Here is a 24,063-nt window from a genome sequence, read left to right as displayed (position 1 = left end):
TCACTCACCCTATTCAGCCCGGGATATCCTCGCCGTCCCGAGGGGCAGTATCAGTCTTCCCGAGTCTTGCACACACAGATTATGTGTGTATGCCGGCATTGGAGAGGCGTTGCGCAATCGGCTACGTTACTGTGGTCGGATATCGTTCTCCGGCCCCAAAAAGGATCGTCTCTTTCTTCACAGATAAAGCGAGCTCGGACGACTTTCATCGGCGTGTACAGCGAAGGCGACGTCAAACCACTCATACCCGTGCTCTCCGAACACGCCCACCGGATACGACGACTCCACGTTCGGACCATGGACAACCACTGGATCGCGGCAAACCCGCGGATCAAGGCGGTCTTCGCGACACTACCTAAGATGGCCCTCCACATCGAGGAGCTCGTCTTGCATCCTTGGAGCGTTGACTGGACGTCGCCGACCGCTTCGCTGTTCTCCGGCTCCGCGCCTCGGCTCCGCGTGCTCTCCCTCCACGAGCTATCATTCGTCCCTACAGATCACTTTCCTAACCTGCAAAAACTCTTCATCACCTTGCAGCGCCCTCCCGAGCAGCCTGAGCTGCTGACTATGCTGCAAGGGTCACCGATGCTCGAGCACGTCCACATCTGGGCGCCGCGCGTCGTACCGCACCCTGGTGGGACTCCGAACGGCCGCGCTGCGAGGCTCCCACATCTGCGGGCAATGGTCCTGTGTCTCGGCCACGACACACCGTGCCTCCTTTCTGACCTCGTCTTGCCCCCCAGCTGTCTCGTCCGCCTACAGCTTGAAGACGCTCCGCTGGACGAAGTCCCGCTCTGCCTCGCAGCGCTCGAAAAACACTTGGACGCCCGACCCTTGACGAAGCTGTCGTGGAGCCAGGGTATCGGCATGGGCTTCATGGCTCGCCGCGCGGTGCTATACGTCACCCTCTGCAACGCTGCCGCAGACGCAGGCCTTCAAATCGGCGTCTCGTTGCGCGGTTACGTTCGTGCCCGCGAAGCCTCCGCGGACGTCTTCCGCCGTGCCTTCGATACCTGCCCTCTGTACGCGCACGTCACGAACCTCTCCGTCTCCGCCAAACGCAACCTCGTCGACTTCACCATCCTCGACAGCCTCCGCTCGCTTACCACGATCAACCACATCTTCGCCCCTACTCCGAGCCCGCGTCTTAGCCACATGGGCGCCCGTACGCGGCGGAGAAGGCGAGATACGACTCGCGTTCCGTCGCTTGCGCGCGCGGGGCCCGACGGCGCGCTCGCGTGCCCTGCGCTGCACACCCTGTACTTCATCGACTGCGGCGCCGCCGAGCTCCGAGACGCACGCACAATCCTCCAGGCCCGGAAGGCGGCTGGGCTGCCGCTCGCGCGACTCGGTGTCGACTGCAGCGCGCGCTTCCGGGAGGACGCCCGCGCCCTGAGAGAGCTCGTGGATGAGCTGGACGTCGCGATTACCGACGAGCCCGGGTACGAGGAGTTCAAATGGAGAGCGGGCGAGCCGGAGGGAGGGTGGCGCAGTCATTCGGCGCGGGCGCGCTATGAGTGGCCTCGTTGGTCTGAATTCCGCGAGTTTAACGATTTTTAGACTGGCGCATGCTTTGGACACAAGTTAGTCAGATCGTAGAGATTACTTACCAGTGAGTACATTGTGCAGCATAACCAGTATTATTTCGGCGACTGATTGCCTTGGCTCATTTTACCCGACTCGGATGTGCAGTGTAGCTTGTACGGTCCTCCGCAAGTTTACCACACATATCCAATCGCTACGGTCACGGACTTGCACTACGTCTATGGCATCATGGTAGCTTCAATTCTAACTCAGCATAGCACGCGCATGCCGGTCACATTGCTTCAAAACTGCGTAGGAATTCAATCCCCTCCTGCCACTTACCAACGTTGGTGGTGAGAACTTCCACATGGGCGATGCTCAACGTTCGGATGTTTCTTGCCTGCATCCAAAGCGCGGCATGTGTTTCTCAACAACATCTTGTTCAGACGGTCTTCGCAATCCCTAAATGGTTGAAGTTGACCTCGCCGGCGACCAATCATGAAGCCGCAGACTCACCCGCGCACTCTTCTTGGTCTCAACCCTCTCCACGCCGCTACCGGTGGGATGTGATACTAGTATACCTTGCAACGTCATGATACCCGGTACCGGTGGAGATATCAAACATACTCCGAACAACGAACAACACGGCGCTTCGTGCCTCCGAAACTCGAATTTAGGATTGTTGGTGTTGGTCATGACTCATAGCATCAAGCGACCTCGCGATTGTACCGGGCCTTCACCTTATATTCCCCCAGACGGCTACAAAGGCTATAGGTGCGCAGAGTGCGAAAGGAAGATAATGCGGGCTGATCTACCTAAGCCCCGCTCAGCTCTCCCTCAACGATCCAACTCGACTCAGTGTATAGCGTGGGAACATCCATGTCATACAAGCACTCAGCGGTCTCTCCTGGCTTTACTTACTCCAAACCAATCTTCCAAGGTCAAAACAAGAAATGAAACTGCGAGAGACTGTCATCCGATGGAATGCAACTATGATCATGATGACGCGGCATTAGATTCGCCCGGTGAAGGTATGCGAGAGCTCGTTGAAGCGACAGGTGTCCCCTACGGAGGTCCGTACCCATTACCGGTTCAAGATCTTTCAAACTCACTCTAACATGGGGCATTCCAGGCTACGATTGAAGAACGGCGGTCTCAACTTAGTGAGCAGGCTGCGGAGTACCAGTGAGCATCTCCTGTGCGATCTTTGTTGTTAACTCAAATTCACCTTCGAGCTCCGACCCAGGCCTCTCGATTCCTCATTCCTGGCGCCACCTCCACTCCTCCGCAAAACTCGTTGATGTACATGTGTGTACCTGACACAAAGTGAACTTCCACATGTTCCTGAAAAAGGTTCCTGTGTCTCCGCTGCATTTCTACGACCAAGTCCGGCCCGCCGTGCATAAGGCTACGCCGCGTCCTCGTGCATTCCTTGACAGGAGGAGAAAATGGAGAAACGCCCCATCCTCGTCGGCTCAAGACCTGACAGTCTTCTCGATGGCTACCGCGCGGGCACTGTGACGCGCGACGCTGTCCTCGAGCAGTATATATGCAGGCCCTCCCCCGCCGGACCACTGACAGACACCCAGCTCACCTCCCCTCGATGCGCTGCTCGCCCTACCCCATCTGGTCTATTGTCCTCGCTGCCGCTGCCATGGCGCGGACCGTGCCGCGTTCCTCCTCTGCTCCGAAGAGGGACACCGGCACGGCAAAGCTTGTCGTCGCGCACCACATTGTCGGCCTGACAGGCGGCGGGGGCGCCGGCGATTTTACGCTCGACACCTGGAAGCAAGACATCCGGCTCGCGTCCGCGAAGGGAATCGACGGTTTCGCGCTCAACGTCGGACCCGACGATTACACGGACGTCCAAGTGGGCCACGCGTACGTGCCGTTGTCTCAGGCGAGCGAGCGCTCCGTTATGCTGCCGACGACCGAACCGAGTTGCCCTTTGCAGATATCAGGCCGCGGAGGAGCTCGGAGGGTTCAAGTTGTTCCTGTCCCTTGACATGGAGTGAGTCACACTTGCATTTCGCGAGAAGAATATCACTGACCTGGGCAATCTTCTGGGTGCAGTGCGATAGGCGGCAGCAAGGACTGTAGCTCGGCGGACACCGCGGCTTACATCCGGCAACTCACGAACAGGTTCATCGGCAGGGCTGCCCAGCTGCTCGTAGACGGGAAGCCGCTTGTCAGCACGTTCGCCGGAGAATCATGCACGTTCGGCGAGACGGACGTGTTCACGGGTTGGAACAAGCAGTTCACGCAGCACCCGGAGCTCGCGGGCAAAATTCACTTCATGCCCTCGTTCTTCATCGACATCCAGCAGTTCCACAACTTCAAGAACGTCATGGACGGGGACTTCAATGTACGCGCTCTCCGATTTACGCCAGCTGCCTATGTCCGTACCTGACCGAATTGCGAGATAGTTCAACGGCGCGTGGAGGACGGACTTAACGACTGCGTCCGCCAATTCGATCATCGGCGGAAACTCCGGCACCGACAATATGACTGCCGCACAACAGCAAACCGTTGTGAACTACCTCGACTCCTTCATGATCGACCAGTGGCACACCGAGCAGCTCGCTCTCGTCGACAACAGCGCCCATACCTACATGACCTCGATCGCCCCCTGGTTCTTCACGCACTTCGGCGCAGACACCTATAACAAAAACGTGAGTCCCTCTTCCGGCCGTCCTCCAGGTGTTGTACATACTCATCAGCGGGGCGCAGTTCATATACGACTGCGACGACCAGTTGTACGCCCGGCGTTGGGAGACGGTCATTGCGAACCGCGACAAGGTCGACATAGTGCAGCTGCTCACCTGGAACGACTTTGGCGAGTCGCACTACCTTGGCCCCATCCACGGCAACGTCCCCCCAGGCGCTGACGCCTGGACAACCGGGTTCGACCACCGAGGTGTGTTCTGTCCACCGAGCTCGGGCACAGCGGATGCACTAACTCCGCCGCCCGCCTTGGCAGGTTTCCTCGAGATCACGAGTTACTTCGCGACGTGGTTCAAGACCGGCAAGCAGCCCACGGTCGTGCACGATCAACTGATCATGTGGGCGCGCCCGCACCCGAAGGACGCCCATGCGCCCGGCGACGCGCTTTCCCCGCCGACCAACTTCGAGCTGGTGCGTTCGGTATTCTCGCTGCAGCGGGGGCTGTCGTGATCACAGTGCGCTGACGCCACATTTGTTGCATGTGCGTGCGCGCAGGCGCAGGACCAGCTCTGGGCTGTCGTGCTCGCCTGTAGTCCCGGCACCGTCACACTCGCGACGTCGGACACGACGAGCGCGCAGTACCCCGTCCAGGCCGGGGTGAACTACGTCAACGTGACGCTCACCCCTGGGGGCTACATGCGCGGCACGCTCAAGCGCGGCAACGAGGTCATCGTCGACCTCAAGCCGGACGGATACACGTTCAACCCGAACCCTGACCAGTACAACTTCAATGTGTTCGTGGCGTACGGGAGCTCTGCGTGAGTTTCACAGTATATTGGGGCAGATGACGCTGCGCTTCTGTCACTTGGACAGATAGTTCGCAGTATGGCGCCGTAGTAAATAGTTCATGATATATCAGTATCGTCATTGCTGTCGTGTGTATCGCAATCCACGCATCACGCGTACGAGGCTCAAGGCGGTGTCATTACCTGCGTGCCATATGTTGTATATTGCGTGTTCCGCCGCTCTAGTAGTACTGCGTAAATGACGCTGCGAAAGGTGTTACTGAATTTGATCGTCAGTGGATAGACCGCAGCTGAAGGAACGAGTTCGACAAAAGATGTAATATGTGATCGTATATGTATGCTGCGTTTGCACCATTGCACTCTTTATCTCAGTGGTTGAAGCATAACTGCCCTTAGGCGTTGCACTGGACTTACGTACTACGGCGAGCGATATGATACTTGACATCGCGGATCCTGGAAGGGACGTAGACTATCATAGTAGCCGTTGATAACTGTGCATACATAGAGCTCAGCCATACAACGAACTCCCGTAGTTCTGTAAGTTCGGGCTATATCAGCGTCGAACATAGCAGATGATACAGCGGCCACAATGGCAGTGCGGGCGCTGTGGGAGGGTCAAGGTGGAGGCCGGGCTGGAGTGGCAAATGGACGTGATGGCGGAATAGCCCAACAATATTGTACCTTTCAAAAAAAAAGCAGTGTGTTGCTGGGTAAATTTGGGATGGTCGGCGACCTGACGCAGCCTCTTGATCGTGAGCCGTTGGGCGAGGGTTCGGTGGGCACTGAAGAGTTCCGATCGAGTCTCGGGGAGACCACAGGGAGGCCGACCTATCTCGATCAGTGTAGATTGTATCGCGTACCCCCTTGAAGTTATACGGTTAGAGTTCCTGGAGATGCAACCAAGTTCGTCGGCACCGGCGACGGCAGCTGCGGAGGGTGAAAAATAGGCATACGTTACGGTTTGATGCAGCAGCCCCAGCGGGGGTTACTAGGCTCGACCAGCGTCGTTGAGAGGTAGAAACGCTTTCTTTCGATAGTATATCTGCGGTAGCCACCACAATCGAGCCTGAATGTTTGGGAGAGAGTGAAGACCATTTGAAACTCCGCCCCCGGGAGTGGGTTTACCGCACCCGATTAGGAAGGTGTGTAGGTTCAGCAAATGACACGGGCGCTCCTGACGCCGAATTGTCCTTATGCCCGAACCATGATCACCGAGAAACCAGAAGATGTAACTCCCGCATTTACCCCTGCAGCTGCGGTCATACATTTCCATGCACATTGATTCACGTGTTACTGGCACTGATACACGCGCCGTGACCATTTTCAGCTCAACATGCTCCAACATCGTGGCCTCGCACACTGCCGCAGCAGTACCAGCTGGTATCCATCGTCACCGCCGAGAAGAACGCCCATTCTCTGCACCCGACTCACAGTATACCTATCGTTTCATCAAATTTAGATACGAGGGGTAGTTGCATATAAGAGTCCTAGACATGCGTGGTCTACTCAAGCTCATCGGTCTCAAAGCCCGTCCCCCACACTCACAGACTTCGACGTTGAACGTCAGATCTTTCTTTGCATTTTTGCTGCCCAGCTTCCTCGACGCCGGATCGTCTCTTCAATTCCCTAGCAGGAACTAGGAATACATTCGACCATGGCCTATTCTTATTCATTCAGAAGACTCGGAGCGATCGCGGCTCTCGCCACCGCCGTCGCGGCATATCCTCTGGCATTGAACAGGCGACAGGATTCGGGCGCCCAGAAGCTCGTAGTTGCCCATCACATCGTCGGGCTCACGGGAGGTGGTGCTCTAGGAGACTTCACCCTCGACACCTGGAAAAAGGATGTTACTCTCGCCGCCTCGAAGGGAATTGATGGGTTCGCCTTGAACATCGGGGCTGACCCATTCACATTTGACCAAGTCGGCCTGGCGTACGTTATGTCACCTGCCCATCATCCGTCTTGCCAGCTCACATATCCTTAGTTACCAGGCAGCCGCGGCTGTGAACCCCAATTTCAAGCTCTTCTTATCTTTGGATATGGGGTACGCCGCTGCCGCTCTGACCTTACCAACCGACTGCTGATATATATCGACCTTGTTAGGGCCATTAACGCTGCGGAAGGGTTCAGTTGCAACCTGACCTCAACTGCCGAGTTCCTCCGCAATGTCACTAGCACTTTCCTCGGCGAGCCTGCTCAGCTACAAATCGACGGAAAGGCAATGGTCTCCACCTTTGCGGGTGAATCGTGCTTCTTTGGCGAGCAGGACGTCTTCACTGGCTGGGAGAACCAGTTTACGCAGCACCCGGACCTTGCGGGCAAGATCCACTTTGTGCCGTCGTTCTTCATCGATATCCAGAAGTTCCAGAACTTCAGCAACGTTCTGGATGGCGACTTTAACGTATGTGGTACATTTCCCCCACATTGCTAGTGCCACGAGATTGAATCCGGCCTTTCAGTTCAATGGAGGTTGGCCCCTTGATTTGACCACCGCGGCGGCCCCCGGACTCCTCGGAGGAGGCACCCTCAACTTCGATCAATTCAGTTCAGCGCAGCAAGGGGCCATCGCCAACGATATCGGAAGCTTCACCGTCGACGACGAGCACATCACTCAGTTGGGCTTGGTCGCCAACAGCGCCCACACGTACATGACCGCCGTCGCACCTTGGTTCTTCACCCACTTTGACTCCAAGAACGTAAGAACTTGAGCAATATATTCGCGCTGTCTGATGCTGAGGTAGTGACGTTTATTTACAGTTCATCTTCGACTGCGACGACCACTTGTACGTGACCCGGTGGCAGAACGTGATCCAGAACCGCGACAAGGTCGACCTCGTCGAGCTGGTTACCTGGAACGACTTTGGCGAGTCGCACTACCTTGGCCCGATCGAGGGCAACCTTCCTGCGGGTTCCGAGGCGTGGACTACAGGATTCGACCACCAAGGTAAGCTCGTCCTATCCCGCTCTAAGGGATATGAATGCTGACACGTCCTAGGTTTCCTTGAGATCACCAACCACTTCGCGACATGGTACAAGACCGGCACAGAGCCCCCGATCACGGCGGACCAGCTCGTAATGTGGGCCCGCCCCCATCCCAAGGGCGCGAAGCCGGCAGACAGCCTCGGGCCTCCCCTCAACTTCGAGCTGGTCAGTGTCTGACGTCAACTTTTTATGGTCTCAACGATCTACGAAGTCCGCTGACACGCTTGCGCCGTAGACACAAGACCAGCTCTGGGCAGTCGTGCTCGCAACAGCCCCAGGCAGCCTCACGCTCGCAACAGGCGACACCGCGTCGCAGTCGTTCGACGTCCAGCCCGGAGTGAACAAGTTCAACATGACGCTCACGCCGAATGGGTTCATGCAAGGCACGCTCACGCGCGACAACACGACGGTCATCGATCTCAAGCCGGACGGATACACGTTCAACCCGACACCGACCGCGTTCAACCTCAACATCTTCGTCGCGGCCGCGGCCGCCACTGGCGGGGCTGCGCCCCCAGCGACGTCTGCTGCCCCTGCCCCTACGGATACTGCACCCACGGAGACTGCCGCCCCCGCCCCTACAGACACCGCCGCTCCCGCCCCCACTGATACTGCGGTCCCTGCCCCCACTGATACCGCTGCTCCTGTGCCGACGGAGACCACTGCTCCTGTGTCGACGGACACCGCTGCCCCGGTACCAACAGACACTGGCGTTGCCCCAGCGCCAACGAACACCACAGTACCTCCCGCATCCACGGATGTCGCTGCGCCTCCCGCGTCGACCGACCCGGCTGCAGCACCGCCTGCATCTACAGCTGCTGCTGTACCTCCCGCATCCACCGCTCCTACCGGTGCCGCTGCAGCTGCGCCCCCCGCTGCGGCAGTGCCCACAGCGTAGATGTCCCATATATCAGCCGCAGACATGCGACGGCGCCGATCGCAGTACTCGGCCATGGTAACTTGTTGATATGTTCCTGTTCTTGATGAAGAGGAAGCTGGGCAATTGTGTGTATCACTAGTTGTATAACATCATGATCGCAAGCGAGGACTAGGGGACCAAAGGCCAGACTTTGAACACAACCAACGAAGACAAAAGGCAAAAGAGTACAGTCGGGGGAGTAGCGAATATCGGAGTCGTTGAACGTGATGTGATACGTGAGGGTCCCGTAATGGTCCGTGAAGAAGAGTGCGTGGGGGCACAGGGAAAGTTCAAAGAGCCAAGAGGTATGCGGATATGGCACTGTGAGGAGCGATTCACTCGCGTGAAAGATCATACGGGGGTGCTGGTCCCTGCAGTGACGGAGTCCATAAATCGGCCCGGATCAGCCAAAACTTGCCTAGTACTAGCCAGGAGCAATGAAAGCCAGACATACCTTCCACAGCGGTAGTCGACCGCGCGTGCACGCTCGGGCCCCGCGAGAGCGCCGAGACAGAAGTAGTTGCCGATGCAGGAGCACGGACGGTACCGAGGTCGCTGCCAGAGATGGTCGTCATGCCTGCGGTGGACTTCGCGTCGTCGGTGTCGCACTCGGAGCTCTTCGGGGCGTTGTGCGTGTGCGCGTTTGCGAACCACGAACTTTGGCTGCGCAGCTGGTGTATGCTCTGCACGACATTAGTGAACAGAAAGACATAAGTTACTGTCAAGCTATAGAGTAGAAAGAGCGGGGACGTACAGGAATCATCGGCGGGCGCTCGGGGAGGTTGCACTAAGATAACGGGGTTCGTCGGAATATTGAGCATACCACAACGGGTAAGGATAGAACGCGGGGGCGTACAGCTTTCAACTCAAGCTCAATCCGGTACCTGAGTTGGGCGTCTGCAACCTCAACATCACGCGCCAGACCGTCTACGATGTCGCGGCTGTTCAGGCTGAAAATGATTTATTAGCACGCCAGGGTTCATCGAATGAGGTTTGGACAGCATACGTGGACAGCATGGACATAGCATGTACTGTGATCCGTCAAGATGATAATGAGTGGTTGAGTCTCGGAACGAAGTAGTGCAACTCGCCTTTGCTGCTCGCCATGTGGAAAGATACCCAGACCATTTTGGGACGCGAGGCAAAGTACTGTGCGGGATCAGTTTTTGCCTTGCACAGCCCAGTGAACCAGTTCTAACTGACCGTGATTGTGGTGAGAAACTGTAGCAGACTACCGGGGTACCGGTAAGTGTTTGTTAGGTTAACGAGTGCCGGCACGTACGTGGATAACACCCCTCTGTTAATAAGGTTCACACATGCATCGCGAATGGTACCCCTGCTACTAAACCCACGGGCGAATAGAATGTTAGTTCGGTGGCGGAAAGTAAAATCAACCGGACTGGCGGAAAGCAACGAACATTGGCTCATGCTTGCATTTCGAGCAAAGCCAATAGAGAGCGGCGTTGATCATAACATCTGTGACTATTTGGAGACTCGCAGCGGCTGCAAACAGTCCCTATAGCAGTATGATAATCAACGGGTTTGAATGTCACAGGGTAGGAGGATTGTAGTCTTACATCGATGGAAGCCGGATGTAAGGGGTTCGCGACCCCGAAGGCCGAGCTGTATAACATATACGGGTTGATTTTCGGATTTTTTGGAAGTCGAGCTGAGACTTACGCTTGTGCTGCCGCGGCTGATAAGATAGAATTGACAGGTCAGTAACCACCAGTTGAAGCGGTGAGTGCTGTACCGCTTACCAAGGCCGGTGACTGGATACAGACAACATGGTTAGCCATGAGAATCTATGCCCTGGTGACCTTTCAAACCTACCGAGAGCAATGACCGCAATAACTCCCTACAAATGCATCAGTCGGTTACACGATAGTGTCGGGTTACCACTAGGCATGACTCACAATGGACACCGGGAGGTACCAGTATTGTCTTCCCACTGAACATTGACCGTTAGGAGTAACCCGTCGTTACAGGCAGATCAACAACTCACGACACCATATTCGAGCAACAAAGAATCTGAGATGTCCTTCAAGTCAGAACTGGTATGACAACGAACGGAAGATGGAGACCGACATCTGAACGATGAACACCACTGCGTACTAACATATACACCATTAGAAATTCAGCTCTCCGGTGGGGGTGGATGGACTGTCTACTTACGGAGAACGCAGTTTCTGCCTGACGTCGGCGAACATGTATCAGAATTAGACCAGACCGTTCTGCAATCCATGATTACGACGAACCTCAACGCTCCTGCAGGTTGTCATGCGTCAATGGATACCAGACTACGGATCCTTCACTACGACTCACCCTGGGACCTCGATTGCCGCGAACGGGAGGTTGCGGCGCGCGACAGCAAACATGTACACCGCTTGCATCGAAAGGGCCATCGTGGTCGTGTCGAAGAGCCATAGCACCACGATCTACAACAGTCATGCCCTCGTTGCATACCTGTGAAGTCCAACACAAAGCAGAAGAAAGGCGTACGAGGAGCTTCATTGCCATGCTGTCCCGACGGAAGCGATCGAAGTATTGCAGATTCTGCATAAACGTGAGGCCGTAGAACCTTCCCGGGGGAGACCAGCGTATGACAGGAAGAAAGACACGTGAAGAAATGAGATATGAGGCACGCGGGCATGACTGGGGACATACATGGCTGCGAAGACCGTACTGAGGACCCATACGCCGACAGTGTTGTCCTGGGATACATTGTCTGAGGCGGTCGGCCACCACATCGTGAACGGGCGGGCGGATGGGCGGGGAGGGCTGGAGGAGGGGGGCGGGAAGGAGAGATGGGCGGGGCCTCCCACATGGTCGAACAGTCTTGTCGTTATATGCACACAGAGAGGACTGGAAGACCAGGTGGTCGGCGGCGGTAGTCTGAGTACGGTACTTCCAAGCAATCAGGAGGCATTGAGCCGACTTCTGTGGACCGTGCGGGTGAATCGTTCATACGCTATGAGCACGAAGCGTACTCTTCTCACAGGGTCACGGTGGTGCCTCTAACGTCGTTTCACGCGAACGTTCGCGTGCTATACATTACACGCTTGTAGGTAAGCACATGTCGGCTGTGAGTACGTGAAGATGCAAAGTGTTCGTACCTCGGGTGCGTGTCGTTTGAGCGGGCCGCCGCGAGATAGGCAAAGATTCTTCGGTCTTTATGCGAAACATGGAAGGTTCATATCGCAGGAAGTCAAAACACCTACCGCATATCAGCGTTGTCCGCTAGCGTAATATGCTTGATTCCCGCGCGACGGCTTGCTGCACAAGGTCATGACAGACGCGAGCGAGAACCCGTTTCCCCGTATTATGGACGATATATGATAGCGGACGGACGACGACAGGACTACTTCTTTTTCACAGTCTTCATCCTGATTCTCTCGTTGCCCACAATGATACCCTGTTCATGTCATGAGTCGACAAGTCTGCTGTAGTCGAATGACAACACATACCTTGCCCTTGTACGGCTCTGGCGGCCTCCACCTCCGTATTTGCGCAGCAAAGAGCCCAAGCTGGTGCTTGTCGGTGCAGCTGAGCACAATCTTCGTCGGCTGCGGCACCTCAATCTTGATGTGGTCCGGGACGGACACGAAGACCGAGTGCGAGAAGCCCAGCTTCATGTTGAGTCGCTGGCCGCTGCGGCCCTCGCCCTTGCCCCGCGGGTCTTCTTCCAATGCGGCACGGTAACCGACACCGACGAGGTAGACGGGTGTCGTGAAGCCCTCGGTCATACCGACGATGGCGTTCTGGATGAGCGTCCGCGTGAGGCCCCACATGGACCGTTGCTTGCGCTCCTTCGGGTTCTCCACCGCGACGGAAAGAGTGTTGGGAGCAATTTCGGATATGCGCATGTAAGGCATGAGGGGAACGGAAGTTACGCCGAGAGGGCCCTTCACCGCGACAGCGGTGGACGTGGGCTCGAGGGAGACGATGGTGGGGTAGACGATGGGCTTCTTGCCAATGTTGGAGATGATGCCGGCGCGTGCCGGCGCCGAGGAGTGGAATGAGCGCAGGGCATGGCGGGCCTCAGCCTGCCACCGGACGATCATCCTCGCTGCTGGTCGTCGGAGTTGACGGTGTGGACGACGAGCAGCGCGCGCTTGCCCAAATTCTTGCCAGGCGCGCTGTGACGGTGACGCGCTGGCGGCGTGACGGAGCGGTCACACGACGCGGTATACGACGCGTGCACGTGAAGCCTCCTTATTCCGGAAAATGGCATTATTCCTGACTCGGGGCCTGGCAAGGGAGCTCCGTCCAGCCTCGAGATTCGCCTCTGCTGCCAATCGATTCCATCTTACGCTCTCCAGGAACATGTCCGCCGCCGCTGCTCTCGCAAAACTCCCCTCGCCGCTCCGGGATCTCGTCGCTGGCGCCGCTCAGGACGGCAGCGAGGATTTCGGCAAGTCCGAGAAGGACAAGGCCGAGGTCGCGGAGTGGATCGACAAGGTTGCTCAAGGCGATGTTGCAAAGCCCGAGAGCCTCAAGGTGAGCATCGCGACCCTCGCGCAACGACCTCGCTTGACGGCAGCAGGACCTCGAAGCGTCCCTCGTTCCCCGCACCTATCTCGTGAGCAATTACTTCACCGCCGCGGACGCCGCACTCTATGGCGCACTGCACCCAGTACTCGTGAGCATCTTTACCAAAAGTGACATCTGTGCATCCGCTAACGCATGTCATGTAGTCCCAACTCCAACCCGCACAATACTACTCGCAACCCGCCATCACGCGGTACTTTGACCACGTCCAGCATCGCGCTTCAATTCGCAAAGCTGCCGAGCCTCTAGCGCCTGCCTTCTCCATTGTAGCGTTCAATCTCGAGAACGCGCCGCATCAGGAGCGCAAGGCTGAGGCTCCCAAAAAGAAGGAAAAGGCGAAGGCGGCCCCCGCCACCGAGGCAGAGACCCCCGCCGCACCGGTGAAGGCCGAGAAGGCAGCGGCGAAGGCGGAGAAGAAGGCGAAGACCGAGCAGGGCGAGAAGGCGGCTGAGCAGCCTCAAGAGGGTGCCAAGGAGCTCAAGACGCAGAAGAAAGAGAAAAAGGTCAAGGAGCCCAAGGCTGCCGAGAAGAAGCCTGCGGAGGATGCGGGCGAGCCCTCGCCATCCATGATTGACCTCCGCGTAGGGCACATCGTCGACAGTAAGTACTTCGCACACACTGCCTGGCCTGTGATCTGAAAGCGAGACCTCAGTTAAGAAGCACCCTGATGCCGACGGTCTCTACGTTGAGGTGCGTCCATTCCATGTCTCTCTAATCTCACAGGTAGCTCACATGCAGCCACAGCAAATCGACTTTGGCGAGGAGACTGGCCCGCGAACAGTCGTCTCTGGTCTCGTGAACTACATCCCAATAGAGGACATGCGCGACAAGTACCTCGTCGGTGTCGTAAGTCCACCATCATCTCGAAATCCTGCACTGTCTCACCCACCGTGCGCAGTGCAACCTGAAGCCTGCCAACATGCGCGGCGTCAAGTCCTTCGCCATGGTTCTCTGCGTATGCCCCCGTTTCTTCCTCACTCTCTTCCCCCCACCAATTTATCCACAATTAGGCAACACACAAAGATGGCAAAGACGCAGGCATCGAGCTCGTACAGCCGCCCGCCGGCTCCAAAGTCGGCGAGCGCATCTTCTTCGAGGGCTTCGAGGGCGGCGAGCCGCTCTCCCAGCTCAACCCGAAGAAGAAGATTTTCGAGACGGTGCAGCCCGGGTTCACGACGCTCGACACGCGCGAGGCGGCGTGGGTCGACCCCGCGACGAAGTCTGTGCACCGTATCCGCACGAAGGACGGCGTGTGCGTCGCGCCGCGCTTCGTTGGCGCGTCGTTGTCGTGAGTGGGGGAACGAATGTGGATAGGTAGTGATCGGCCCGTGGGCTTGTATTTTTGTGCTATAGAAAGCTTTGCTGCTCCTACAGGATGTGCTAAGGTGTGCTTGGTGACGTTGTGCCCGCTCTTTACCAGGACGCATAGAGGGTAATATAACGGTGTGAGTATACTTCATATCGTGCACATTTGCCAACAGTACATGGCAGCATATATGCTAAATCCAAAAGGCCTCCTGCCTGGCTAGCATGGTATACGCCTATCAATTCAGTCGCCAGTCCTTTCTGCTCAATCGTTTCCGCCACCTCGTCCGACTAGTTCTCATCGTACCGCCCCTTGCCAGTGACAAAGTTGCTGCCGACCTTGCGGAGCAGGAAGTCGCCGTATACTACCGGCTGGTACGTCTTGCGCGGGGCGCCACCGTGGACGCCTCGCACCGCCCGGTCTTCTTCTCGCAAACGGAGCGCGGCAGGCAGCGGCGAGATGAGCGCGTCGAAGTTGGGCTCAAAGAAGAATGGAATACTGCGGAGTCGCCAGGCTCAGCAGTATTTACGGTAAGGTGAGCAGCGTAGACTCACGAGACACTGCACGTTGGACGGTCAGCATGTTTGAGTATATCATGTGAAGATGAACGTACCGGTAGCTGGAGCCTCTGTGGACGACACGGTGCAGCGTGCTCTGGTACAGGCCATTGGTCCAAACCTCCCACACTGTCGATGAACATTAGTGTGTTTGCGCCGTTTGATATTGCAGAGTCTATGCGGCTCACTTTCACCGATGTTGCAGACGACACAACCCGGGATGGGGTCGGCGTTAATCCACTGGCCGCCCTCCTCAACTTCTTGTTCAGGGACCGACTTGAAGCCTCCCTTCTTCTCCACGAGGAACCCAGGTTGGGCGAGGAAGACTTGCAGTGCGCCTGGCGTCGGGTCCGCGTACAGGAACCTAGATGCGCAATTTTATAGGTGATGCGGCGAGGGAAAATGTGGGCGTACTCACGTTAGGCACCCGTAATCTCTTACGAGTGAGAATGGTGGTCAGCCGCCGCATATCTGCTAATATCTGAGATGATTGCACCTGTGTGCTCCGCACGAGATTCCATCGTGATCACCAGGTAGCGGAGGGTATCCTAAGCAGCAGATGTCAGGTACAGTAGAGGTTGAGAGCATTTATGACGCACCAATTGCCCGCATTACCCAGAAGCTGTCGTCGACCTTGGTGCGAAGCTCGGCCCACTCTTCCGGTGTCATACCTAGTCCAGTGGCCATCCTGCTCCGGACAATCCGCGGTAAGAGGCGGTCACGGTGATCGTGCTGCCACATACGCTTCCATGACAATCAACCCCAAGTTCTTCATCTTCTCGACCCAGCGCTCGTACTTCTCCTTGAAGCCGGGAATGTCGGGCCATTGGTTCTCGCCCCAGAGCGGCTTGCTCTTGTCGGGGTTTTCCACTGGGCGGTACCAATCTATGCCCTCATGATTGTCTGCTTTGCCGTTCGTGACGTTCTCGTTCAACTTCTGGTAGCCTGTGATCATTCGACCGTTCAGTGCCATCCTGGATTGAGCGATGTATAGTAGACGCACCTCGCGCGTTATCCTCCTTCGTTATGGATATCTGATCTTTCTCTTCCTGAGGTCGCGAAAAGAACTCGCGGGCGAGTTCCGCAAGCTCCTCCGGCTCCGATGGGTTCACATAGGAGGATATGTCGAGGTAGAAGAACCCGTACTCCGAACATGCCGCATGGATCGCAGCGGTGGTGGAGAGCCGTCCGTGGCCGTTGGGGAGCAGAAGCGGCTCTACGCTGATGATTGGTAGGGAAGCAAGCTTCGGAGCATCTAGAGTACTAGATCCCATGGTGAGTGTAGGTCTGAACGCCATCGCGAACAACTGCGTACCAGCCGGGATGTCCCAATTAGCTCATGCTGGGACAAGATAAGAATGCGGCATGCCGGGTCAGGGTCTAGATGGACGGGACTGTGGGGAAGAGATAAGATTAGATTCGGAGGCGCCCATTACTCTCAGCGCGGGGACTCGCATCTTGACGCGTGCGGGCTTCTTTCGTACTGCACACGTTTCTCCCGCCCAATTGTGCCTTTCCAGTTCTCCTGGATACGTCCTCAGGACTCTCCTTTCGCTCTGCACTCACTCACCCAAGATGGCTCAATCATTCACGAGCATCTCGGCAGACGGCCGCCATTCACTAGCGGGCACCGCGGACGGCTTCGACTCGGAAGGCGAGGAGGAAGAGATCGACCAGCTGGACTCTGGCCTGGATGATGAAGAAGAGGTAGAGGAAGAAGACGAGGGAGAGGAGATGGAACCCGAGGTGGAGGAGTACGAGAGCGCGTCCGCCATGAAAGGCCGGAGGAAACTTGGCGTTCGCGTTCCCGGACACACGCTCCTACCACAAGACAAACTGGACAACATACTGCAGGCAGAAGGCATGTGCACCTGTGTCGTCACCGCTATAATTTGCCGCTAATGCGAACTGATATCAGGCGCTGGCCAGCATATGTCTAAGGAAGCCGTGTTCATGCTGTCCATCGCAACCGTGAGTATTATTGCGGATAACTTCATGCATACTCACATACATACGCGCTCGCAGGAAGAGTTTGTCAAAAAGCTAGCAGAAGCAGGCTACCAGAAAACCATCACCGAAACTCGCCAACACGTACAATATCGAGACATGGGTCAGTATGCACATTAGTGATCCGTTTCACAAATGCTCACCCGAATGCAGCGAACATCACGCAAGAACAATCCAAGTTCAAGTTCCTGGAAGGTGCCTATCTCTCCTCATGTTCTGACATGCCAGTTCGCTGACGCCCTTCGAGACACAATCCCCAAGCCCATCTCCATTGTTCAAGCAATGGCGCTGCGCGCTGCAAAAGAGCGCGAACTGCTAGAAGACGACCCCGCAATTTCCGCCGCCGCGCCCTCCTCTCCTCCCTTCATGCCCAATGTCCCCAGTACCTCCAACAGTCTCAGCATGACGAAACCAAAACCGAAGGTGCGGCAGTCTCTCCCGGCGGAGACAAACGGAGGAGCGAAACCAAAGATGAACGGCAGCGCTAGCGCTGCGGGGCCCTCGGCTAACACAAGCACAAGCGCCGCGGGCGCGTCTGGACGGCAGAGGTATCGCGACAGCAACGGCCGGTGGCGCAGGGTTAATGGTGGGCACTCGGAGGGGACTCCCACGAGCACCACGAGCACCAGGGCGAGCAGCGCGCGAATCAGGAACCTGTCGGCACGGGCACGGGAAGCAGAGGAGGCGAGTGGTCACGTAGCACATCCCAACGGGGCCTCCCCAGTCGCGAATGGGCACAGTGCGAGTAGCGCTGGCTTGCACCAGGGTAAGTGATATTCAGTTACTCTTGCGACTAAGTATGGCGGCTGAAGTTCACCCCTAGATGCGAACATCTCGCCTGGATCGACGGTGCTACTTGACCGGTTGTCTCCAGCACAGTTCACTGGACCTGCGAGTGGCTACCTGGAAGATACTGGGCGTCTCTCGTTTAACGGAAGGACGAGCATGGCGGACAACCCTGGGCGAACGATCTACTCCCAACGCCCTCCACCGCCTCAGCCTCGATGATCTTCCTTGTCGTCTGTCTGCTGCTTTATATCCACCTGCTTGTCCTAGTTGGATCTCCATTTCGTTCACAGAGTATAGTATTTGTACCAGGTTCGTCGCCTCTTCGCTCACATATTGAATCGAACTGAATAGACTTCATGATTACAAACTCCTGCAGATAATGTACAATGATGTTGCACCCGTATCATACACAGACATCGCCCCCAGTTTCCTTTTGAGTGCTCGTTTACTTGACGTTCACTTGTACGCTGCCCACGTCTTCCGCCTTTGGGACGGTCACAGTGAGCACGCCGTCCGAAAGTTTTGCTGTCACCTTGCTGCTGTCTACAGGCCGAGGCAGCACCACGGTGCGCGTGAAGGTCGAGGTCCCGGAGAACACCCGTTCTGTCGAGAGTGCATTCGACTCGGGCCCCTTCGTCGTCAGTGCTTGAGTGCCTACAATCGACGCGTTAGCATGCAAGACCCCACTTGACACGTAAGGCATCCTGCACTTACCTTCTGAAGCGCCCTCAGTTACACCTGAAGTCCCAGCCGCGGACGAAGATGACGCGTCGGCAGGCTGCTGCTCCGGCTCACCCGATCGGCTGAATACCTTGCCCTCGATGGTGAGCGTCCGCCCGCCATCCCCAATGCGCACGTTCACGTTCTCCTTCTTGACCCCAGGCAGCTCCGCCTCGACGATGTAGTTGTTGCCCTGCTCAGAGACGTCGACCGCCGGCCGCAGGCTCGCGGGCGAGTGGAAGAAGGGGTCGTCGAAGAGCGCGCGGGGCCCGGGGAACCCGCTCATGTACGCGGGCGGCCGCCCGAGGGGCTCCTCGAGCATGCGGAAGAGGGGGCGCATCTCGCGGAAGAATTGGCGTGCGAGAGACATGGTAGGTTGTGTTATGCTGAGTTGAGGGAGGAGTGTGATGCAGCGAGAGGTGTTAGTTTGGAGGGATTTGACGTTGTTGATGATGGCCGCGGGGCATGCACGGCGCGGTATATATACGCGATGGGTTTGGGGGGCTCAAGCTGTCTAGAATTTTCCTGAGCTCCCGTGTGTGCTCCGGTTTGAGCTCATGGGTTGTGTCATGCATGATCCAGACAGAGCGAGATGTCGAACCTAGTAGAAGCGCTGGCCACGTGTAGCGCTTTCCATTTCCGGGCTGTCTACCAGCCGTCTCGGATTTTGACGCAGGTCCCGCAATCGCAGGCTGTCATTAGAACTGTTCATAAAGCTTGTGTAAATAGGGCGGCGACAGCTAGAATATGTGGAGGCGTACACTAATACTACAGACATAGATACATACGCGGACAGAAACACAGCGACGATCCGGGGAGAGAACCCCGGCGCACCGAATCCAAAACTCAAATGTCCATATCAGCATATCAGTCCCGTCCCGGCCACTCGACCACGGAGTGCGCCTGCACCATGTGCTCCTGGTCGTCGTCGTCCTCGAACTTGAGCTTGTAGAACGGGACGGCCTGTTTCGCCACCCCGCCCTGGACATCATGAGCGCGAGGATCTGGGTGGGAGATGGCGCGCGGACACTCACCCGTCCCTGCGCATTGAGGTCCCGCGGGCTCCCTATCACCTCCGCCCGATAGAAGCAGCTCGTATCTGGATAGAGCGCCATGACGGTGGAGCCTGCGGGGAACTCGGGGTACGCGTTTAGATGCATCGCGCTGTCTGGTGGTGCGTTCGCGTCTGGAAGAGGAATGATTGCGCGCAACGTCGTGTTGTACCGCCTGGGTGCTCCACGTTAGATGGGAAGGAGACGTGATATGGCACGAATACTGACTGTCCGGGGGTGCCGTCCTCGAGAGGCTCAGGATCCTGCACCTCATACCTGCGATGGCGCAGGTCAGCCGTGAATACATCCCTTCTCACGGACGTGAGACGCTTACCGGTTCTTGTCCTGGTTGATGCACTTTGTGACGACCGCGAGTATCCACTCCTCGTCCTTGCCGCTCGCGGTGCTGTCCGCTTTGCTCGTATTTGTCGGCGGGTGGAAAGCGACTTTCCGCCCCTCCTGCAATGGAAGCTGTTTCGCCAGCGCCTCTCTTCGCGCTTTGGGCTCGCGCGAGAACGGTATTGTCGACTGCGGCCCAACAGAGCCGCGCGGCGGGAGGGTGATCGACATGGACCGCGCTGGCGGATTAGGAGGCGGCGGAGGAGGCACTGTGGGGGCAGATGGCGACGGCCCTCTAGGTCGTTTGTTGCGCTTTTCTGTACTCGGGAGGTCAATACGCCGCTCGAGCACGAGTGGCTACGCAAATTACCGGGCGGTATCGCTTCCGACGCCTTGCGCAGCGCAATCAGGACCGAGAGCCGTTCGAGGACATCGTCTACCGCCCTATGCGAGTATTAGCTACCGGCTAAAGGCCGAGGAGAAATGCCGCCCACTCTGCGTCCTTCTCGGCGGTGACTTTGACCTCGTTGAGGCTCGAGTTCAGTTTTTTGTACAGACTCCTGACGTGTTCGATGCCCTCCGAGGGCAGCGTGTCATCCGTGGGCCAGCCGGAGAGCAGCCGGTGCACCCGGTTGATGGTGTCGTCGCGCTCGTGCTCGGAGAGCATCTCGGACAGCTTGTCGAGCGAGGCGGACGCCTGCTGCCAGCACTCGAGCTCTGCAACGCAACGTCGTCAGCACGCTATTTCGTCACGGGCCGCGCAGACACCGTTTCCGCAGTCGCGGTGCGAGCCAGGCACGGGGAGGCACGGTCACCTTCGGAGGACGCGGGGCGCTTGGAGACGCCACGTCTGCTGGCCGTGTCTGGTCGCAGCGGAATATTGGGTGTGGTCTGGGAGTAGAGGGGGCGGCGACAATGTATGCCCGTTGTGGTGAAGCACGATTGTGGCATTCGATCCGACACGCCGGTTCCGCGACTACGATCTGCAGCCTGAGCGCCAAGAGTGACGTCACTCCTGGCCGTCTGCTGCTCGACTGTGTTCACTGCTCGCCTGTGTTGACTGCAGCTCTGTCCCTGCTGCACTCCCTCGATCGCTCCTCGCCCACTCCTCTCGACCGTCTTTGCAGGCCGCGCCACGCTCCTCCTCTCCTTGTTCACCCACCCTGCCGCCCGCCCGCGCATCTGCCCTCCTCGCGTCTACCTGCCGTCGTCGACGCCGCCCAGCACAGCAGTGGCGATCGCGTTCGTCTGCGGCCCCCATCACATCTCGTATGTGCTTCCTCTCCTCCGAACGTGCGCAGAAATCCCCGTCCCTCATCATCCGCAGATCACGCGAATACGGCTCAACGTCATCTCACATATCGTCTAGCCTACTGGTACATCGCTAGTCCCTACGCAGTCTCCCTCCCGGCCCGTACTACGCATCTGGATTCCCCGCCAGCACTGCGAAACTATCTCGTTAGCGGCAAACTCCATCGCCATGCACCACAGACGTACCCAGTACGGCCCCACCACCAGCGCCCTGTCCGCGAGCTGCGAATTCAAACGTCAGCACCGTCATAGACGGTAAGTGCGCCCTCATGCTTACCTGCTGTGCACATACTCACCCTACTGCCTCGTCATCAGGCCGAGCCGACATCCAGCGTCGACGGCGGGCGGCGAATGCGAAGGCGAATACGTAGGAGACAGGGAGAGGATAAGGAGGGGACAGGGAGCGAGCACGGGCGAGCACATTGCTCGTCTCTGTCCTCTCTTCTCCATCTCCCTGCCCCTTCTTATACGCCCTCGCTTTCGGGCAGGTCCCCGTCTCAGCACACCCGGCACCTCCTCTTCGCGGCCCCAGCGGGTCTCCAACACTACCGCCCGAGCCTCTGCACGCCCACGCGCGCCCAGAGCGTGCGCCATCACACGGAAACAAGTACGTACACCCTCCCCCGTTTCGGCCCTCCCCTCCCTGGCAACCCCGCCCACTGGCGAATTCGAATTCGAAATCGCATTCGTCATTTCCTGTTCGCGGACGGGCCCTGTGCACGATCGTGCCTGTACCGCACACAGAGCACCGCCGCAGCACGATCTCCGATCTGTGTACCCGCCTGCTATTAGCGCGCCCACACAACCGCGTCGCTTACCGTTGCGCCCCACACGTCCGCCCGGTGCGACGGAGTGCAACGGGCGCGGACCACGGTGTGTCCGCCGCCCGCGGCCTGCCCGCGTCAGCGACTGTTGACGGTCCTGTGGGTGCGCTCTCAGGCCCAGGGCCGCGGGAGCGTGTGCCCAGACCCGGGCCAAGTGTCCGTCTCCATGCTCGCACGGCGTTGGCATGACCGGACGTGGGGCGCATCACCGCATCGAGCGCGGGGTGCGGTCCGTCGAGGACAACGCGGGGGCGGTCCAGCTCGGCAGGGAACTCCACGGTCGTCGACGTCAGACTCACGCCCTGCGTCCGCCTCCTCCACCCGTCCGACTCGTCTCGAGTGTCATAGTCGAGGGCTGCAGCGCTCCTGGTCGTCGCTCCCGCGAGCCCGAGCTCGGATCGTCGGGCCACGACGTCCGCCGCCCGTGAGCACGACGAGGACGGGTTCTGTACTGATGGGTAGCACCGTACGCCGACGCAATATACTCGATTTCGCCGTCCCTCGTGTGCGGGCTGCATCCTCTGCCATCCGCCGTGCATCGAATGCTGACCGCGACGTATCCTGCCTTGTGTAGGACGCGTGGACGGCGGTATACGTCCCGCGTCCACCTCGACTCGGAGCTCTACTCGCCGAGGAGCACCACGGAAGTGCCGACGCCACTCGCCGCGCCCGCCGCCCGCCACCCGCCGCCCGCCTTCGGGAACGATGTCCGCCTTGTGCGCATGCCCGAGGACGGCCCCGGGACGTGTGCACGCAGACGGCGTGGCACCGACACCACACGGCAGCACCCGCTGAGCCACGCGTGCGCCCCGTCGACCGCGCCCGGGACGCCCCCTCGCTCCGCTGCGCACACGGACTAGGACCACGGCCGGCGGCGCGAGGATGCCTGCTCGGCGTGCACTTGGTCGCCCAGGGGCGGGTGCGTGCGCGATGCAGCACGCAGCCCGCAGCCCGAACGGCGCCGCGGAGCGAGGTGCGTCTGCGAACGAGGTGCGTGCGTGCGTGCGGCTGGTGCGCCCGAGCGGCGGTCCTGACGTGTCCCTGCGTCGCAGCTGTGGGCCTGCGTGGCCCGTCCACATGCCCGTGGACGCTGCCCCACGAGTGGAGGCGTAGGATCGCGAGCACGCCGCCACGACGCTCGGGGACGAGAGTGCGTCCGAGTGGGTGTCCCGCCCTCGGCCATTTGACCAGGCCCCGCCCGCGCTGTCCCTGTGCTGGCTGTCGCAGCTGCGAGCGTGACGCGTCTCGAGCGCGCCGGCGCACACCGCGCTGCACTACGCAGGGTATCCGGCCGCGCCCATGGGTTTCGCGGTCTGGGCGCGGATTCGGCGTGTGCACACCGCGTGTGCAGACGTGCGTGGCCCGCGACGCTCAGGATGCAGATACCGGCGTGTCGCGGGGGACTGGGCGCGCACGTCCGAGTCCCAGAGGGGCCCGCTGCCGTCCAGCTCGCGAGGTGCGTACTAACCCGCTCCGCCCATGCTCCCGTGCCCGGGTACCATGTCTGGGACCACACAGGGCACACTCCCCACGCGCGCCGAACCATCTCGCTGCAGCCCGAGACGTGGCTTCGAGTTGGGGCGCGGCCACGGTGCGTTCGCATCGTCGTCGCCTCGTTCTGGCTGTGTTTCTGACGCGTCCAAAGTGCCGTTTCACGCCCGCCGCCTCCCGCCGCCTGGCCATGAACTCTGTATCGCGCCGTGCAGGCTGGG

General features: G+C 58.5%; 9 protein-coding genes across 9 annotated transcripts; 4 read left to right on the top strand and 5 right to left on the bottom strand.

The window, feature by feature from the left end:
* Positions 1–297: 297 nt before the first annotated feature.
* On the top strand, positions 298–1,560 carry TRAVEDRAFT_19886 (uncharacterized protein; the record flags this gene model as incomplete). Its single annotated transcript, XM_008038974.1, has 1 exon — positions 298–1,560. One exon carries the CDS (start codon positions 298–300, stop codon positions 1,558–1,560), a length of 1,263 nt encoding a protein of 420 aa, XP_008037165.1.
* A 1,567-nt stretch (positions 1,561–3,127) lies between these two features.
* Positions 3,128–5,010, top strand: TRAVEDRAFT_19885 (glycoside hydrolase; the record flags this gene model as incomplete). The annotated part of the gene is made up of 7 exons (XM_008038973.1): positions 3,128–3,405; positions 3,479–3,535; positions 3,598–3,889; positions 3,951–4,196; positions 4,225–4,441; positions 4,505–4,659; positions 4,744–5,010. The coding sequence occupies 7 exons, from the start codon at positions 3,128–3,130 to the stop codon at positions 5,008–5,010; spliced, it is 1,512 nt and encodes a 503-aa protein (XP_008037164.1).
* Positions 5,011–9,186: 4,176 nt separating this feature from the next.
* TRAVEDRAFT_64509 (uncharacterized protein) lies at positions 9,187–11,645 on the bottom strand (the record flags this gene model as incomplete). Its single annotated transcript, XM_008039629.1, has 20 exons — positions 9,187–9,281; positions 9,350–9,578; positions 9,650–9,682; positions 9,752–9,845; positions 9,902–9,926; positions 9,987–10,044; positions 10,099–10,126; positions 10,178–10,237; positions 10,314–10,411; positions 10,473–10,518; positions 10,576–10,591; positions 10,656–10,667; positions 10,729–10,753; positions 10,812–10,846; positions 10,967–11,009; positions 11,071–11,088; positions 11,154–11,163; positions 11,221–11,333; positions 11,398–11,476; positions 11,563–11,645. The coding sequence occupies 20 exons, from the start codon at positions 11,643–11,645 to the stop codon at positions 9,247–9,249; spliced, it is 1,140 nt and encodes a 379-aa protein (XP_008037820.1). The 3' UTR covers positions 9,187–9,246.
* Positions 11,646–12,191: 546 nt separating this feature from the next.
* Positions 12,192–12,977, bottom strand: TRAVEDRAFT_71542 (ribosomal protein L6). Its single transcript, XM_008039628.1, has 2 exons — positions 12,363–12,977; positions 12,192–12,310 (listed from the first exon to the last, which is right to left on the bottom strand). Exons 1-2 carry the CDS (start codon positions 12,957–12,959, stop codon positions 12,257–12,259), a joined length of 651 nt encoding a protein of 216 aa, XP_008037819.1. The 5' UTR covers positions 12,960–12,977; the 3' UTR covers positions 12,192–12,256.
* A 194-nt stretch (positions 12,978–13,171) lies between these two features.
* On the top strand, positions 13,172–14,813 carry TRAVEDRAFT_64507 (nucleic acid-binding protein). The gene is made up of 7 exons (XM_008039627.1): positions 13,172–13,395; positions 13,442–13,537; positions 13,593–14,046; positions 14,099–14,136; positions 14,191–14,292; positions 14,345–14,401; positions 14,457–14,813. The coding sequence occupies exons 1-7, from the start codon at positions 13,222–13,224 to the stop codon at positions 14,736–14,738; spliced, it is 1,203 nt and encodes a 400-aa protein (XP_008037818.1). The 5' UTR covers positions 13,172–13,221; the 3' UTR covers positions 14,739–14,813.
* Positions 14,814–15,042: 229 nt separating this feature from the next.
* Positions 15,043–16,583, bottom strand: TRAVEDRAFT_122419 (Clavaminate synthase-like protein; the record flags this gene model as incomplete). Its single annotated transcript, XM_008039626.1, has 8 exons — positions 15,043–15,250; positions 15,366–15,438; positions 15,498–15,673; positions 15,728–15,745; positions 15,806–15,857; positions 15,909–15,997; positions 16,053–16,254; positions 16,313–16,583. 8 exons carry the CDS (start codon positions 16,581–16,583, stop codon positions 15,043–15,045), a joined length of 1,089 nt encoding a protein of 362 aa, XP_008037817.1.
* Positions 16,584–16,884: 301 nt separating this feature from the next.
* TRAVEDRAFT_36873 (uncharacterized protein) lies at positions 16,885–18,324 on the top strand (the record flags this gene model as incomplete). Its single annotated transcript, XM_008039104.1, has 6 exons — positions 16,885–17,170; positions 17,228–17,280; positions 17,335–17,419; positions 17,470–17,511; positions 17,564–18,082; positions 18,140–18,324. 6 exons carry the CDS (start codon positions 16,885–16,887, stop codon positions 18,322–18,324), a joined length of 1,170 nt encoding a protein of 389 aa, XP_008037295.1.
* Positions 18,325–18,443: 119 nt separating this feature from the next.
* On the bottom strand, positions 18,444–19,260 carry TRAVEDRAFT_166889 (HSP20-like chaperone). Its single transcript, XM_008039625.1, has 2 exons — positions 18,820–19,260; positions 18,444–18,759 (listed from the first exon to the last, which is right to left on the bottom strand). Exons 1-2 carry the CDS (start codon positions 19,193–19,195, stop codon positions 18,551–18,553), a joined length of 585 nt encoding a protein of 194 aa, XP_008037816.1. The 5' UTR covers positions 19,196–19,260; the 3' UTR covers positions 18,444–18,550.
* Positions 19,261–19,522: 262 nt separating this feature from the next.
* Positions 19,523–21,092, bottom strand: TRAVEDRAFT_147499 (uncharacterized protein). The gene is made up of 7 exons (XM_008039624.1): positions 21,032–21,092; positions 20,711–20,933; positions 20,587–20,660; positions 20,212–20,533; positions 20,106–20,153; positions 19,860–20,052; positions 19,523–19,806 (listed from the first exon to the last, which is right to left on the bottom strand). The coding sequence occupies exons 2-7, from the start codon at positions 20,881–20,883 to the stop codon at positions 19,693–19,695; spliced, it is 924 nt and encodes a 307-aa protein (XP_008037815.1). The 5' UTR covers positions 20,884–20,933; positions 21,032–21,092; the 3' UTR covers positions 19,523–19,692.
* Between the last annotated feature and the right edge of the window lie 2,971 nt (positions 21,093–24,063).

The sequence above is a fragment of the Trametes versicolor genome (genome assembly GCF_000271585.1).
Source record: "Trametes versicolor FP-101664 SS1 unplaced genomic scaffold TRAVEscaffold_5, whole genome shotgun sequence".
Taxonomy (NCBI): Eukaryota; Fungi; Basidiomycota; class Agaricomycetes; order Polyporales; family Polyporaceae; genus Trametes; species Trametes versicolor.
The sequence above is the reverse complement of the archived record's forward strand: the minus strand, read 5'-3'. Positions and strand labels throughout refer to the sequence as shown.

Excerpts from the sequence above, each read along its gene's own strand:
- TRAVEDRAFT_71542 (XM_008039628.1), bottom strand. The coding sequence starts at position 12,959 with ATGATCGTCCGGTGGCAGGCTGAGGCCCGCCATGCCCTGCGCTCATTC. Across the intron at positions 12,311-12,362 it reads CAGAGCCGTACAAGGGCAAG|GGTATCATTGTGGGCAACGA; the intron begins GTATGTGTTGTC and ends TGACATGAACAG.
- TRAVEDRAFT_64507 (XM_008039627.1), top strand. The coding sequence starts at position 13,222 with ATGTCCGCCGCCGCTGCTCTCGCAAAACTCCCCTCGCCGCTCCGGGAT. Across the intron at positions 13,538-13,592 it reads GCGCACTGCACCCAGTACTC|TCCCAACTCCAACCCGCACA; the intron begins GTGAGCATCTTT and ends CATGTCATGTAG. Across the intron at positions 14,293-14,344 it reads ACAAGTACCTCGTCGGTGTC|TGCAACCTGAAGCCTGCCAA; the intron begins GTAAGTCCACCA and ends CACCGTGCGCAG.
- TRAVEDRAFT_147499 (XM_008039624.1), bottom strand. The coding sequence starts at position 20,883 with ATGCTCTCCGAGCACGAGCGCGACGACACCATCAACCGGGTGCACCGG. Across the intron at positions 20,154-20,211 it reads ATCAACCAGGACAAGAACCG|GTATGAGGTGCAGGATCCTG; the intron begins GTAAGCGTCTCA and ends GCGCCATCGCAG. Across the intron at positions 19,807-19,859 it reads ACCTCAATGCGCAGGGACGG|GGCGGGGTGGCGAAACAGGC; the intron begins GTGAGTGTCCGC and ends CATGATGTCCAG.
- TRAVEDRAFT_166889 (XM_008039625.1), bottom strand. The coding sequence starts at position 19,195 with ATGTCTCTCGCACGCCAATTCTTCCGCGAGATGCGCCCCCTCTTCCGC. Across the intron at positions 18,760-18,819 it reads AACTGAGGGCGCTTCAGAAG|GCACTCAAGCACTGACGACG; the intron begins GTAAGTGCAGGA and ends CGTCGATTGTAG.